The 16,657-nt window shown below is 25.6% G+C and overlaps 1 protein-coding gene across 1 annotated transcript; it reads left to right on the top strand.

The window, feature by feature from the left end:
- The first annotated feature begins 1,913 nt into the window (after nt 1–1,913).
- LOC129984031 (CD63 antigen-like) lies at nt 1,914–15,830 on the top strand. The gene is made up of 7 exons (XM_056093785.1): nt 1,914–2,107; nt 6,266–6,448; nt 8,659–8,733; nt 10,220–10,309; nt 12,425–12,541; nt 13,454–13,537; nt 14,577–15,830. The coding sequence occupies exons 1-7, from the start codon at nt 2,045–2,047 to the stop codon at nt 14,640–14,642; spliced, it is 678 nt and encodes a 225-aa protein (XP_055949760.1). The 5' UTR covers nt 1,914–2,044; the 3' UTR covers nt 14,643–15,830.
- Nucleotides 15,831–16,657: the final 827 nt, after the last annotated feature.

Below are 16,657 nucleotides of genomic sequence, written 5' to 3'. Positions count from 1 at the left end.
GCAGCCCATATTCTTATATCTGCATTACAAAAATAGAATTTACACGTTCTTAAGGATTGAACCCAGTGACATCACTAAAAATGAATTCTCTCTAAATTATAAAAATATACATAAATAATACCATTTTATGAAGTTTTGGACAGATTTGAATCTTAAAAACTAAATTGGAATATAGTCGAAATAATTTCTGTTTGATTATGGATGATAGAATCCAGATTTTTTTTTTATATATAATTCTTTTCTAAAAATAATAGAGGCATAGAAATAAAAAGAATATATATATGTACCAATAATATTGTAGCAGCTGACTTAGTCTAAAAATATGCATACAAATACAAAGTTTGGTTTTTTTTCTACATATGCTTTAATCATTAAACATAATTTTATTGAGTATTTATCCTTTAATTAACCTTTGTGCATGTGTGTCATTTGTGCATTGAACTTTCGCTTTCCAATTTTATAAGGGCACTATATTTCCAAACTTGTAAGTAAATGCTATTAAGTCGATAAAAGAATTAAAATTACTGAAGTATTCTATGAATTCTGAGTTGAATCATTAAAACAGCGCATTTCTGAAATGACATGTGTCATCTAATTAGATAGGGCATAAAACAAAACAGTTTAGGATTATTACAGTCTTTAACTTAATGCAGGAAGTATTTTTAATTGTAACCATATCCGAACAATAATCATATGCTGAATGCTGAACTGTAATTTAATAATTACATCAGTATGTGACGAAAATTTTATTTTTACAAACTTATTTGATTGTGACGAAATTGAATTATTGTAAATTGAGAAAAAGAATAGATTATTGAAAAATAAATTTTATTTCTACAGGATTTTGATTATTAAAAAACCGATGAGAACCTAAAATTATCGTTTGTTTCTTGTTTTATTATCTAAAAATAATAAGCTATCTAATTTTGCTTAAATGCCTGATTAATTTATTTGACTTCTTGAATATTTCAATTAAATTATTTGATTTAGTCAGTTCAATAAATATTAATAAAGTATTGCAAATGTAATTTTATTAAACTTAATTTTGATTTATATCTACTATAAAAATTTCATTTAATTACAATTTCATGATAAAAGATGATGACAATCTCATACTTTTCAAATCGTAGACTAAATTTTTTTTTTTCACGAACAATTGATTTATTCAAAAAATATTTTACAGTTTAACAGCACATACAGAAATATTATTATTATTATTTACATTTATCCGTAGATAGAAATTTGTTCCTTTTAAAGAATGTGATTCAAAATTTTACAGGTGATTTCAAAAAATAAAGTTACGAAACAGCAATATATTCTTTAAAAATTTAAGTTGATCTTTTGAAATAAATGAAAGTCGAAAATCCATACATATACTTTTTTTAATTGCATTTAACATTTAAAATTTATTAATGTTTGATTATAATTTATAGCATAAAACAAATATCTCATATGCAAAAGCGCGCGAAACAAAGTAACTCCATTTAGAAATAGCATTGAAAAATATTTGTTTTCATAAATAAATGTTGAATTTAAAACAATTTGCTGTTATCTTGTAATAATAAAAGAAATTCTAAATAATTAAAAGATCATTAATAGGAAAGTAAAATTGTATCGCTATTTCCGTAAATGCTATCTTTCCGCAAAGAACGTCATTTTTTTCTTTTTTTCAGAATTGAAAATTCTGATTAATTAAAAAATGCCATAATCCACGAAAATAGTTAATAGCTTACTATCTCAAGAATTAGATCACTTCTGATTTTTTCGTGATGACTGCCTGTCATATTGCTTCTTTCAAAAGCAATAAGAAGTAAAAAAATAGAAATAATGCACGTAATCATAAGAAAGAAATCACGAGGATCGTGACGTTTTAAGTCACATGACCAGCAAGTTGGTAGCGTAGTCGACATTAGCCATTGCATTCAGAGTAGAATTCTTTCTGTTGCTGATTCCATATAAGCAGCAAGTTCGTTCCCGTGGATTAGTTCCGATATTGTATTAGTGATTCGATTTGTGATTTTCTGTAATTACCAAAGAAGTCAAGATGGTGTCGGGAAGCATGAGTTGTATTAAATATTTGATGTTTATCATGAACTTCGTGTTCGTGGTAAGTATGTTTTTCTGTCCTACCATTTGCTTTTTCTTATAAAATAAAAGTGAAAACTATTTCGTTAAAGCGAATGGCTGCTTTTCATTATAGTGAATTGCGTATAAAATTTTTGTCGCAATTTATATTGGGAAACTTCATACAAATTTAATCTTGACTATAACGGGGAAATTTCCGTTGTCCTAATTTCGGGTTTTAATTTTCTGTTTGGTAAATTGTTATTGGGAAATATTTGATTTAAATTGGTTGTCATATTCTTGCGAATAATTTTTACCTTAAAAGATGGGCATTGTCAAAATGCAATGTTTGTTTTCGCTCTCAAGTTGAAAAAATGGCGACCCATCTAGAGCGCCGCCTACTTTAGAAACATCTAGTTTGTTTTGAAATTGCCAAAGCGCAATTTTTTTCCCCTCATGTTGTTGTGTTATGCATGAGTTAGGCTGTTCTTATGTCTTCTTTTTTACACTGAAATCTATTTTAGGATTTGCCGCGTCGTTTTCCTTATTGACAAAGCTTTATTTATAAAGTAAAAATTCTTAAATAATGAATTGTTTCTAATGAAAGATTTTAAATTGCATAACTTTTCAAATAGAATAGCTAAATGACAGAAATGTTGTTACACACGATTTCACTTTATTTTTTATGGTTACCCTTGTTCCATTTACTAATTTAGAAACTAACCCACTTCGGTTTTCTTATCTTCATTTCTTGAGTGATAAAAATCATAGAATTCGCCATCTTGCATTGATCTGTACTCAAATATGAACATCACTAAAAGAATGAATTCTTTTTTTGTTAATCATGAAACAGATTTTGAATGTTATCTATTAAAATTTATTACACATATATTGCTTAATGATTTAAATTTTTTTATTTAGAAATTACTTTCATTGATTATTGTCTTAACATACTGCTCGATTATACAAATTATTAGAGAAATTAAATCTGTAAGGAATCAAAATGTATTTTCTTGTACTTCTGATAGTTTTATTAATTCCTAATATATTTCAAATGACAGATATAAGAAATGCCAACTAATTTTTTAACATCTTACTTGTGATGTTTTAAACGATGTTTATAATTATAACAGGGGACCTATTTAAAAAATGATGAGATACATTTTATTAAATCAAGGCTTTTCCTGGTATTAATTCTGTTGTTTTATTCTGCAGAGCTTTGAAACTGATTAAATTTTATTGAAATATTAAAATTTAGCATTTAAATAAATTTACTCTTTAATCTAAATTTTTAATACTTTCATTTTTAGGTGGGCTCCTTATTGATAATTCAATTGTTTGAAAATTCGTAAAATCTTTTTCTATAAAGATTATGGCCATAAGATCTTCAGTTAATTTTTCGCATTCAAGAATTAACTGAATCTTGGGACTACTATCTTTGTCCTTTCAACTTAGTTTGTCATCTCTGTAACATACAAAACATTTTCTTTTTTTATGGGTACTAAGATGTATAAAAACTTTATTTGGCATTCTATTAAGGAAATTATTTCTAATTATAAAGTTAGTATGAATGTCCTGTCCTTGACTTTCTTGTGAAAATATTGCCTTGATTTTCAAGATCTTGTTAACCATGAATCAGTAAGCAATAGTGTTCCTCTTATTTTCATATGTAGAAGCATACTATATTGTATATTTTAGTATAAGAAAAATCACTTACGAATTTATTTCTATCTTTCAATAATTAAGATTAAATTTTAATGCAGATCTCTAATTTAGGTGATAAGATTAAATGGACAAGAACTGCACATGAAATTTAATTTTTCCAAGTCCTTCTATTTTATGTTACTGTGTTCATGCATAGGCAATTGTGAATTGATTGTCACTTCATTTATGGATTTTTTTTAAAAACATTTTTTTAGTACCAGGTTTCAATCAATTCCTTGCATTTCTAAGGCATTTGCATATTCATCAATATGCAGACATAATTTTTTTTGGATTTCATCTAAAATTTACTAGAAATTTGATAGGGCCAATTGTCTAATATTGGCTCATTAAGCATTGAAGTTATATTTGGTGTCAGACTTAATTTTAAAAATGTCTTTTTGACTGCAAGATCTCGAATATGAAGATTCAACAAAATATTGATCGCATTTTTTAATAATTGCAATACTTTGTATGCTATGCATATGAGCAAGTTGAAAAATTGATGCAGCCTATTCATTGTTAAACTTTAAAATTGTTTAAAATAAATTTGCATGTATATGAATATTATAACTGACATGTGACATTTTAAGTTTCATAGTGTGGCTGAAATAATTATAAGTTTGTTTTTAGAGCATTGTAAAACCAATCCCTCAACTTTATTAAGCCTTCTAAGTATAGCTTGAAATATAGTAGGAAAAGTAATTCGGATCTGTATCGGTTTTTTTGAATGAAGATTTTTGATAAAAATGTAGCATTGCATCTATTAAACTATCGATTGATATTATTTAACTTACTCAGAATCACTTAACCAGTTAATAGGTGTTTGTCATTTATGCTAGGTAATAATTCATTATGATATATTTAAGTATCAGCATATGAATAGCCAATTTTTTGGGAATAAATTTCATTTGTATAAAAATCGATTATATCTTTTATGCGAGTGAACTATAAATCATTAATATTTGCTGATGGCTAGTTCTCTCGTAGAATACAATTTAAATATATCCGATCTACAGCTGTATTATAAAAGTGCATTGTATTCATATAAAAATATAAAAGTGGCTATAAATAGGTTTATACTGCTTTTTAAATATGTCTTCAGTAGATATCTGTTTATATTTTTTGCATCACTAACGAAACATTATCAACTTAAAAATAATATATTTTAAAAATAGTCATCTTATCTGTTATGCATCTGAAATTGTCTTGTAAAACCCTGTGAGAAATTTATGTATAACTGTAATTTGCTTGTTTATTACCTAAAATTAATTTTCATTAGGTATTTTACATCTTCATCTAGTAATATTTGGTTAAGATTTTGTTCTATTTGAGAGCAAATTCTTTTCCAAAGTATTGAGTTTTATATTAAGTGTAATGTTATCTTTACTTTTAGTGAAGCTGCTTTTACTTGCTAGTTGGGCTAGAATATGTTTTTTATTTTTTCTATTTTAACCAAAGTTATTTTATTATAAAAACAGGAATTGTAAACACCTTCATATATTTTAAAAAGAAATTCAAATGTTTCGTTAGAAGGAAATAAAATTTTGACATTTCAACTACTTATCATTTATTGGTTATTTGTAATCGGAAACATAAAACGAGTGAAGTTGTTAAAACCAGAAGTAAACAATGATTAATTTTCACTGTAAACAATAAAAGAAAGAGAAAAAAATTATTAGAAGAATGGATCTTGAATAATTTCATTGCCATTATACTTAAGTCTTTGAAAGTTTAAAATTTTATTTTTGAAAAGATATTAAAAGAGAAGTATATAATTTTATCAAAACCAATAAAAATGCAAAAATAATTAAAAAAAAAAAAGTTGACCATGTTATTGCATACACTATGTTGATTTAATTAAAATATGTGACTAAAATATATAAAAATTCATATCTGATAAAATTAAGACAAGGTTCAGATTTTTCAAGATATTGGATGATGGAAGTGGTACCACTGTAGTTAAATTGTTAGTTTAGAATAAAACTCAATTTTTTTTATAATTAGCAGTGTAAAGTTTAATGGGTTTTTAATGTGATATATAAAGAACTGAAATGAAATTGAACAGAAACAAAGTTACATTTATTCTTTTGGGTTTGTGTAATCTTAATTAAATACCTGCAATTTGTATATTTTAAATTTTCCTCATTTTGTCATTTGATCTATTTAGTAAAATATATTAGCAGTTAGAATTTCTTTTTTTCATGGAATTTAAATCTTAAATTACCTAGACTATGTCAGTTTTAAAATCTATTAAATTTTCAATATTGCTTTAAAAAATTTCATTGTTTATATATTAACTTCATATTGGCCATTAATTGCTAAAAGGAATCATCAAAGATGTTGTGCTAATCTTGCTATGTCTGCCAATAATGTGCTATTAAGCTAAAAGATCATTAATTACTTGCAGTTAATACAAGTACCATATTTTCAATAATTTTATATTTTCTAATGAAATTATATTTTCAAATGCTATATTTTTCTTTAAATATTTTTATAGGTATGTGGCATCATTTTGATAGTTATTGGAGCTATTGTACAAACAAAGGATGTGACAGAATTCCTAGATACGAAATTTTTTACGGCGCCAACAATTCTCATTACTATTGGATGTATCATTTTTGTACTTGCATTCTTGGGATGTTGTGGTGCTGTACGAGAGAACTCTTGTATGGTTACAACAGTAAGTAGATTTTAATATTAAGATTTAACTCCTTTCTTCGAAAAGAATACCTGATAATTGTATTAAAATTTTTAATGTTATTCAGCTACAGTACCTTAAAGAGGACTTAATATTTTAAAATATTCTGCTATTGAAAAAATATCAACTAATTTATTTGAAATAATTTAAAACCCTGTTTGTCAAAGTATTTAAGAAAAGTTTGCTTCAACATTCAAATAAAGTAAAAATAAGGATTTTATTGGGTTAGAAGTATAATCTTTTTTTTTCATAGGAATATTTTTTAACTTATGAACTGTTTTGTAACCCTGAATTTTAAAAATATCTAATCTGGAACATTTTTGTATAATCATGCATACTAACATTGTAATAATATTCTTAATCAAATTAAGTGTGAGGGGAGACTATGCTTAATTCATTTAAAAAGTAATAAGCAGTATTTCTAATCGTTATTTAAACAAATAAAAAAAAATACTTGTCTACTTTAGTTTATAAGGAGAAGGACAGATCTGTAAATATTTCAACATGTTTTGAAGCAATTTATTTTATCTTTTTGGAAAATGACTAAAGTTCTATCCCTAGAAATAATTTTAAGGTAAAATTATTTTTAAAAAAACTATGCATGTGACAAAAAGGTACAGTGCTAGAAATGTAAAGGTATCTTGAAGGGAATGCAGCTATTGATTATTGAAGAAATAAGTTTTAGTGTTGTATTTTTTAAATTAATTTTTTTAAATAAAGGATAGCTCAATTTCTTCATGTAATTAAGTATATCCAAATCATTATCATTTAAAAGAAAATACAACATACCAACTTCAGTAATGAAAGTTTAAAGTAGGAAGATGATGGAAATTTGTTTTGAACTTTTTATATACAGGAAGCAATTTTTTCTATAAGAGACTCGACTTGGAGAATTACAATTTTCAAGTGATTAGTTATCTAACATTAATGTACTCCTGAAGTTAAAATAAGATTTTAAAAGGTATTTATTAAATTTAGTATTTAAATTCAGTGTTTATTTTCTTAAATTTAGGTAGGAAAAAAATAGAAAGCAATAAAAAAAAAATGAAGTACTTGTGTATTTCTTATCCAAATAATAGTTACAAGGTCTTACCTTCTCTGAAGAAAAGAATAAGTCATAAACATAAAACAAATTAATTTTTCTTTAGAGAACTTAATTTGCATTGCTATTATTATTGCACTGATATGAAAGCACAATAGCCAGCTAATTAAAAAAAAAAAAAATTCAGCTTATATAATTTTAACCATATAACTTATAGTTAAATCTTAATTTTAAGCAATTAATCACTATGAATTGTTTTATGGCAAGTTATCATTAGAAGAGCCTTAAAAATTTTATTTATATTGGTACAACATTTTGTTGTAATTTTATCGTATAAAATCCCACATGAAATATAGCAGTTGTTAATCTATTGTGTGCATTAAGTCTAAAATTTGAAGCTAACTTTCTGAAAAGTTTGGGGTTTGTTTCCTTATTGCTTATGTTAGGAATTTTTATAGCAACTTATAAATTATATATATTGCAGTTTTCAGTTACACAAAAACAATGTTTTGGGAATAATTAATGTTTAAGTTTTAATTTTTTTTTTTTTTTTTTTTCATATAAGAAAGAAAAAAATAATAAAGAATTATTGTATTAACTTCTACAAATTTTAAAAACTTTGAACCATTTCTGTAAAAGAACAATTTTTTTTGTATGTTTTCAAAATGTAATATTTAAAAGGATCTGCAAAGTGTAGAAAATCTTTCCATTTGTTCTTCTTATTCTTATTGACCTAATTAAGACATAGATGGATTATTTATAATAATTATGACAATCTGTAATAGAAAGGGGAGTAATTAAAAAAAACATTCTAAGACATAAAGAATATAATTATTTAAATGTTGCACTAGAAAAATTAGAGAAGTATAATTTGAGATAATATATTTTAATATCTGATTTTCAAAAACACTGCTTTTAATATTCTCTATTCTAAAACCTTGTATTAAATAAAAAAATGTTGGCAATAATTAGTCACAAAGCATGCGACTAATGAAAGTGAAGTTAAAAGGTCTTTTTGAGGGTATTCCTTTTGAAAGTTAATATACATATATTATATATCTTAAATAATTTGAAAACAATCTTTCTATGCATGTTTTTGCTTAAAAAGGAAGTTATAAATTTTAGTAATTATAAATTTATTTATTTATAGTTTGGCATTCTTCTGTTCGTCATCTTTGTTGTTGAAATCGCTGGTGCTGCCACTGCTTACATGTACAGAGGACAAGTAAGTTTTGATTATGTGACAGATTTATTATAGTATTAATTTTACTTATTTTTTAAAATTCTCTTTGAATTATTAGATTTATTATGAGTTGCCTAGAAAGTTATAGTAAAAACTACTTGTCAGCAAGTTGGAGCATTGTTGTTTCCAAAACAATTGGTAGAAGGAATATATCTTTATTTAGAATATATAATAAACTATATTTTTATAATGATTGGATTACTAGGTGAGTTTGCTTTATTTGGTTCGGGTTGATATTCGTTTGTATCTGACGAAACCAATGACCAATCCTTTTGCTGTCATATAATATAAATATTATTGCTTAATAGTTTTTAAAGTAAATATCTATTTGTACTCAAATTGTTTACTATCAGAATTTTTAATGGTTAATTTTAGTTCTGTACTGTTTAATAATGTTTATAAACTTTTGTATAACTGAAGATTGATAACAAGGGTTTAATACTTATTTAATCAGTTTATTTTATTATGTTTCAATAAGTTATATAAATTACTGTGAATCAAAGAAAAAAGGCTTTAAGTAAAATGCACTTATTTTTGAAAAATCTTTTTAATCTGGTCTATTTCGGTACTGTTAACTAAATGTAATTTTGGTTAGACTTTGTATTGATTGGTACCTAATATCCAGTTAATACAGCATCATCTGATTGTAAGTGAAAAGCATTGAAGGTATTGCCTGTTAAGATGAATTAAGTCCTAACTATTACCAGATATTAAATGTTTTTCTTTACATTTCACATGCATAAAAAAAAAGTATCAGATAAAAGCAATGTTGCTTGTTAGCAAATCAAGCAAATCTTGTAATTTATCCAAGTAGAGAAAATATGTAAAATATTAGGGCTATTGCCCATTATCATCTGGCTTTGTGCTGTTATGTTTTTAAATGTTTATTAAAGCATCGTATCTACGTTGAATAGTTGTGTAATATTAAGGCTTCCATACCATGTAATATTAAGATCAGATTTTATAGGATCACAGTAGACAACTTTTCAGATATCTGCCGAGGTAAAAGTTGAATGGACTTGAATGTGACAATTTTACTTGGCAATATGTAGGTATACTTCTTAGAAATGTGTTATTGAATTTAGAATATGTTTGGATCAAAATATTGTTATGTTCCTTTTTAAAATCATTGAATCTAATTTTTTGTAATCATGTAATATTTCTCTGAATAGTTGTGTAATTATTTGTAGTTATTAATTTAAATAGGTAGCATATCACCTAGATAAAATTATTTTTAAAGGAAATATAGGAAGTGAAATAATTTGCATTTTGAAGTTAAGTCAGTTGATTCAACTATATCTACAATATAAAAATATTTTTTAAAAAAATCATTGTTCATTTTCTGTTTTTGAATGTAATTTATATATACTGAAGAGAATAATTCTTTGTGAAATTATTTTATTTAAATGTGGGATTTAAAAATTAATATTGATTTTTTAAAAAAAAATTTTTATTCTTTATTTTTCAGTTCCAAACTATTCTGAAGGACAACATGAACAAAACCATTGCCCAGAACAAATCTGATGCCACTACTGTTTGGAATGAAATGCAGATTGACGTAAGATATTTTATGTCTAAATATATGGACCTTGTTATCATGTGAGAATTATGTTTTGGAGCTCAAAATCGCGTAGGCAATAAAGCATAAATGGCAATTTTCATCTTTTAACCGCTCGTATTTTTTGCCTGCTTTTACCAGTATGGCTTTATTTTGTATGCTGCTTTGACAAGAAATGTATTTTTAAAAGGTTGACGCATAACTGACATCATAGCTTTTATTTTCATGGAATGCAATTTTTTTCGAAGGAAATTAATTTAATTTTTATGTTTAAAAAAACTTCACTCGTGTTTATTAACAGTTTTGATAAAAATATTTTCTCTCCCCCCCCCCCCCCCTAATGGGGAGAAATATCACTTCATTCATTCATTGAAGGATTTGACACCTGTTCTAAGATTAATCCATTATGAAACTGCTTTCTGATCTCAGAAATTAGAAAATAGCTGTTTGTGTATACAAAAATATTGTTTTTCATAAAAATTCTATATAAATTAATCTGTTAAAAAAATTTATTGGTAAATAATTTATCATTTAGAAATTGCATTACAATGGAAACGCTTATTATTCAAAACGTGGCATTCCTTTTTATGAGAACATGTTGTTTTGGTAGAGGCTTTTGAAGCAATAAAGCATAAATAGCAATTTTCATTTTCAATTTTTTTTTCTTGGCTGCAAAAGAAGTTTTGGAGCTCTTGTAAACCAGTTTAAACTGGTTAATGACTTAAATTAAGACAATGATTTTAAAAAATAATAATGTTCTTGCATGATAACTTGAAATTTGCGATCATAGATTTCATTTTTTTTGTTTGTTTTTAAAATACTGAGTTAGTGTTTATTTGAAATATATCTTAAAGTACTTAGTTGGACTATTCTATTGCTGGATATATTTTACTAAAAATTGCTGGATATATTTTGAGAATTCCATTTTTTAAAATTATAAATTATTATTTCATTTTATTCATTATTTTATTGATGTTGATGTAAAATCTTGAATATTTTGCACAAATTAATTAATTTTTAAAAATTTGTATAAAAGTATGAGAATGCAAATTTTTACTACAGTCTGTTTCTAAACAAGTATTTGTAGTTCTCTTATTTCTTGTTGCATTGTATAAATACAGCTCGTAAATATATGGCTATAGCTCTACTCATTAGCCAGTGATAGAATGCCAATCGATATAGCTTAGGAAAAAAAAGAGATGGGTTGAAAACCATAAATTTTATAATATTCAATTATGAAAATCAAGTATTAATATTGTTGTTCGCTATCTTAAAGATTGCTCTGACAAAAAGAAGACTCGAGATTAAATGTATGTTTCTTAAATATTGCATCATCTTGTAAAAATATAATTATATTAGAAATTTGCTATTCACTATATTTTGTGCTTCGTCTTATAGCTTTAAACGAGAAATTCTTTGTGTATCTCGGAAATGGCTCTAACAATTTAAATAAGATTTTGCATTTTCAGTTTGTTTATATAGATGTCTTTCTTGGAAAAGAGAATTTAGAATGCTCATCACGAAACTCGTTTTTTATAACAATTAGAGCCTTCCTCTATCTCATTCTCGTGCTGACAGTGTCATAGTATCATTTCAGTCTCATTTTCACCATAGAACTGAGTGCAAGTTCAAAAATATAAGAGATGTTAAACTGTAAAATACTGTAATATAGATCATTGTTTATCATTAATCTGTATATAGAATGTTTTGAATAACATCTTAAACTGTGCATCTAAGATTTTTTTTATTTAAATGACCAGTTCATATATTCATATGTAATCGGTATGTGATTTGTATCTAAATATTTTCTCAAAAAAAAAAAAAAAAAACTATTTTGCAAAAAGAAAGGAGGGAAAAGCAAAGTTAGGTTTTCCAGAAACTCCAATATTATTTAAGTAATCCTTGTAAATATTTCTATTGTCCTTTGTCCCACTTGCCAAAATTTCATGCTTATCCTTCTCATTGTTTACAAGTTAGTTTCATCTATTCCTTCAAAACTTTGTGCCATCATAATAAAATGACTGATTGAAACATGCTAAAATGTTATTGTAAATTCCGAGTATATTTCTGACCATAATTCAAATGAAATAAACTAAATTATTTTTGCTTTTATAGTTGAATTGCTGTGGAGTTGATGGCCCTAAAGATTACATCAATAACAATATGCAAATTCCTCTCAGCTGCTGTGGAAAATCTGCCACAGAATGTCCGGAAGATAAAGCACATCCAAATGTAAGTATTGTTTTATGTTTAAAATGCAATTTTATCTATTGCTTGTGTATTTTAAAAATTTTCTTATTATATATATATATATATATAAACCAGAATTTAAGTTTTTTTTGTATGTAAGAATTTCTTTGATATATTGAGCATAGTGTTTTACTTATTTTATTTTTTAAGTAATAATTACGTGCTTGTAATATGAAAACATCTACAATAGAAGAAAAATTCTTTTATACCTGAAAGGTTTGCATAGTGAATATTAGTATTATGTGAACATTTGCTTTAACGTAACAAATTATGTCGCTTTCTACCATAATTTTTTTTCTTAATGAAAATATTAGATTAAAGTTTCTCTTGCCTATCTGGTGGGGTATAAAAAGTAAAATTATACATTTACTTTAATGCTTGGTTTTCATTTTAATACAAAAAATTAAAGGTATTGAAATTTATTTAAAAATTGTCTTATTTTTCTATTGGATTTTTTTCCTGCATTCTTGTTTCACAGAGAATGTCGAATAGATTAATGTTTTATAAGTTTTTTTTTGAATTGGGCACATTTTAAAATTAAATTCATTTACTTTATAAGTTACTACTGTAATTTAAAATGCTATTATATTTCTGTATTCATTTCTGAACTTATTTATCGATCTGTGTGGAATATATTTACCTTAAGTTGTGTCCTTTTGAATAATTAATTTCGCCTTGAAATGTAATTATTAGATGAGCCAAATCTTTTTACTATCTTATTTTTATTTTAATAATATTTAAAGCCATACATTTTCCATGCAATAGACATTATCATTGATGCTAGTTAATATTTGCTTATTATGGATTTAACTTTGGCACCAATGGATTGTATTTAAATTTGCATTCATGCAATTTTGTGCCACCTTGATAATTTAATTTAAACTTTATACATAGGGTTGCTACAAGGAGTTGTTGGAAAAAATTAAGAGCAAGATTGGTATTGTTGGAGGTGTTGCCATTGGAATTGGTGTTGTAGAGGTAAGTGACGTAAAGCAAATTATAAAAAAAATAAGGCATCTCTTAGTTGGATTTACTAGTAAGAATTTGGCATATTATTATAAAGATGCTCTCATTAAAAAATTTTTCTATGTATTCTAGTTTTTTTACTATTAATAAGCGTAAAAATAAACTATTAATAAGCTTGAGATTAGATTTTAGTGTTTTTTCTCCCCTTTGTTTTAAATGTTCGAGTTAATGTCAGCAGACACAAGATAATGCCTTTTGCTTACATCTTGTAGTAATTTCGGATAAGTAGACTAAATTGGTTATTTTAACTCCTGCATTAAATTTTCTTTATATATTTAAATCTGTTGGTGAAAGTAGCAATTTGTTTAAACACTTTGTTTTAAATAATATTATGAAATATTCTTAAGTGGGATGTCATCTGATTTAAGAAAATATTAGTGAATTAATAAACAAGGCTTTGGTCTTTTATTAAAAAAAAAAAAATTAAAAATCTGTTGGGTACAGTATTTTTATCCACATAATACAAGTTTTAAACATAAAATTTAATGACCATAATCTGGTTAGGTTTATTATTATTAAACTGCTATTTTCTATAGTTTTAAAATTATTTCTAAAACTTAAAAATGAACGCATACAGTCTTCTAACCAACTTATACCAATTCAGCAATTTTTATTTTGTATAAAAGCTCATAGCCTGTAAATGTCATTAGGGTTGCCTGTATTCATTTAACATCCTATTTTTGAAAGATATCTCAAAATTTAATGAGTTTCTCCTTCCCCACTCACTTACTCTTTGACAACTGAATTAATTTTGCCACTGAACCTGAATAATAAAGCATAATTATGTTGGGCAATTATAATATTTGTTTTGGTCGAGTCTAGTTTGGCAAAGTTGATTTAATCATGCCAAATTAATATATAGGTTCATAGCTAGTCATCAAAAGTAGTTAATTATTTTAAATTAAAATAAAATTCTTTTCACTATTTTGATAAACTTTTCTTTATCTTTGAACTTTTCAAAAAAACTTACAATCCCTGTTTTATTTTTCAGTTGATTGGTGTCATGTTTGCTTGGTGCTTATCATCAGCCATCAAAAAGGAATATGAAGGTGTTTAAAGAACATGTTCGCTTCTGGTTCTATTAAGCGCAACAGTGTTCTTAAATTCGTCCGATGTTTATTATGTGTTATTTTGAATTAAATTTTTCATTTTGCAATCATTTTTTAATTCATTCATCCGGTGTAATATTTTTATAAATTTAAGAAAGATTGAAGTTATAATTTTGCTCTGAGCAAAGCCTTATTTTCAACATATTTTTTTTTTTAAATTCTCTAAAGGTATTGTGTAAATTGGCTTAAAAACTTTTCATTCTTTTGAAATAGCGTTCTGTATTGTGAAATATTTTAGACTTTGATCTCTGTACTTGATGTTTAAAAATTTAATACAGTAAAATTTTATATAAGCTATATTCCCTTGCATTTTAGAGAAATTGATATACTTCGTTCCTCACAAATAACATTGAGAAAAATGTGCCTTAGACATCTATATTATATTAAATGTAATATTCGATGTTCATCTGTTTTAATTTTTTAAAATTAAATGAACCCAATGCATGGGAATTGGCTCACTTTCAAGACTGAAAAGTTATTTAGTATAATAACTCTTTAAATTATTTGAATACTTGTTTTGAAAAGTAAACCTCTGCTAATTTTTACATTGATACTTGGTATGATTTTCGGCCGTTTTGCTTGTATATTCGCCAAACAACCTATACTTCTTAGTTAGAATTTTTTATATAAATATTTGATTTAAACTAAAAATTGTGCCAATATATATATAGTAGATACCTAGGTGAATTTTAAATATCTTTACTTATTGGACATCTGCTCTGTTGCAGAAATTATGCTTATTTTTTTATATGTATATTTAATTGAATTTTAAATATTTTTCTTGTTACACAATCTGAAAGAAGCTTTATCCGATTCCAATGAAGATACGCTGAAGTAGTTCTGGTGTAACATTTTGCAATCCTCTTAACTTTTTTTGCTGCAAAGATGTGAAGAAAATTTTTGTTTTTGAAAGCAGTGGCATTTCCATAGTGATGCTGTGCAAGACTTACATTCCACTTTAATCAGAGTATCAGTATTTTTGAATATAGATTGTTCTTAGTTGGGATATTTTAAAGGAACTTTAGGTGCATTGTAAACATTACTTATACCTGCTCTCATGCTTTGTACATAATGGATTCTCTTTCAGTGTACTTATAAGTGGTAAAGTCATTGTGAATAAAAAGTTTAATGTTTGATTGTTTGGTTTCTTCTTGGATGTAGCATTAATTTTGCATACACACTTTAAATTTCCACTTTTTAATACTCTTAGATTTTAATAAATTATCATTATGCATAACTGATAATTGCCAATTCATTTACCATTTAATATCTATCTTTATTTAAAACATGTCTTAACAACTTCTACCTCTTAGTTAAACTTAGTGATTTCAATAAAATTTTTAATAAATTTTGTCAAACACTGAAGTTTTACTCAGATTAAGATAATTGAAGTGAAATTTAATCTCTGTACACTTTTTATTTAGGGTTAAGGGATTTAAGACATTGTTTCAAGCTTATTTAAAACCTTTTTAATACAAAAAAAAATGACAAGTACAAATAAAAAAAAAATCGAAATGGTTGAATTGAGATATGTTACTCTTCTATATGATTTGTTTTGAAAGGTGCATGTTGCATAAAACTTAAGAAATTTTGTTAGATAAAATCATACCCCTCTATGGCATTAAAATGATTTCATAGTTACATTTACTTTGTTAGTATTTCCGAATCGATGTAGATATTTTATTGATAAATAACTATTCAAAATTAATTGGGAAAAAATTTAACATACCAAAAGGCACCTTTGCACATTTTAGGATCTACCATTGCTCCTCGAAGCTGAGACTCCCTCTCCCCCCCCCCATCTTAAAAAGACCCCTTATCTCAGCACCGTTTTATGACACTATCTTTGTTTTGTTTTTAGAAATTGGATAGAAAACTATTTGTCTGTAAACTTCATCTTCAATATTAGAGTAAACAAATTTTTCAGCTATTTTAAAAGAAACGATTTAAATGTAGAAAATTT

This window comes from Argiope bruennichi, chromosome 9 (genome assembly GCF_947563725.1).
Source record: "Argiope bruennichi chromosome 9, qqArgBrue1.1, whole genome shotgun sequence".
NCBI classification, from domain to species: domain Eukaryota; kingdom Metazoa; phylum Arthropoda; class Arachnida; order Araneae; family Araneidae; genus Argiope; species Argiope bruennichi.
Note: the sequence above shows the minus strand (reverse complement) of the source record. Positions and strands in the feature narration are given on the sequence as shown.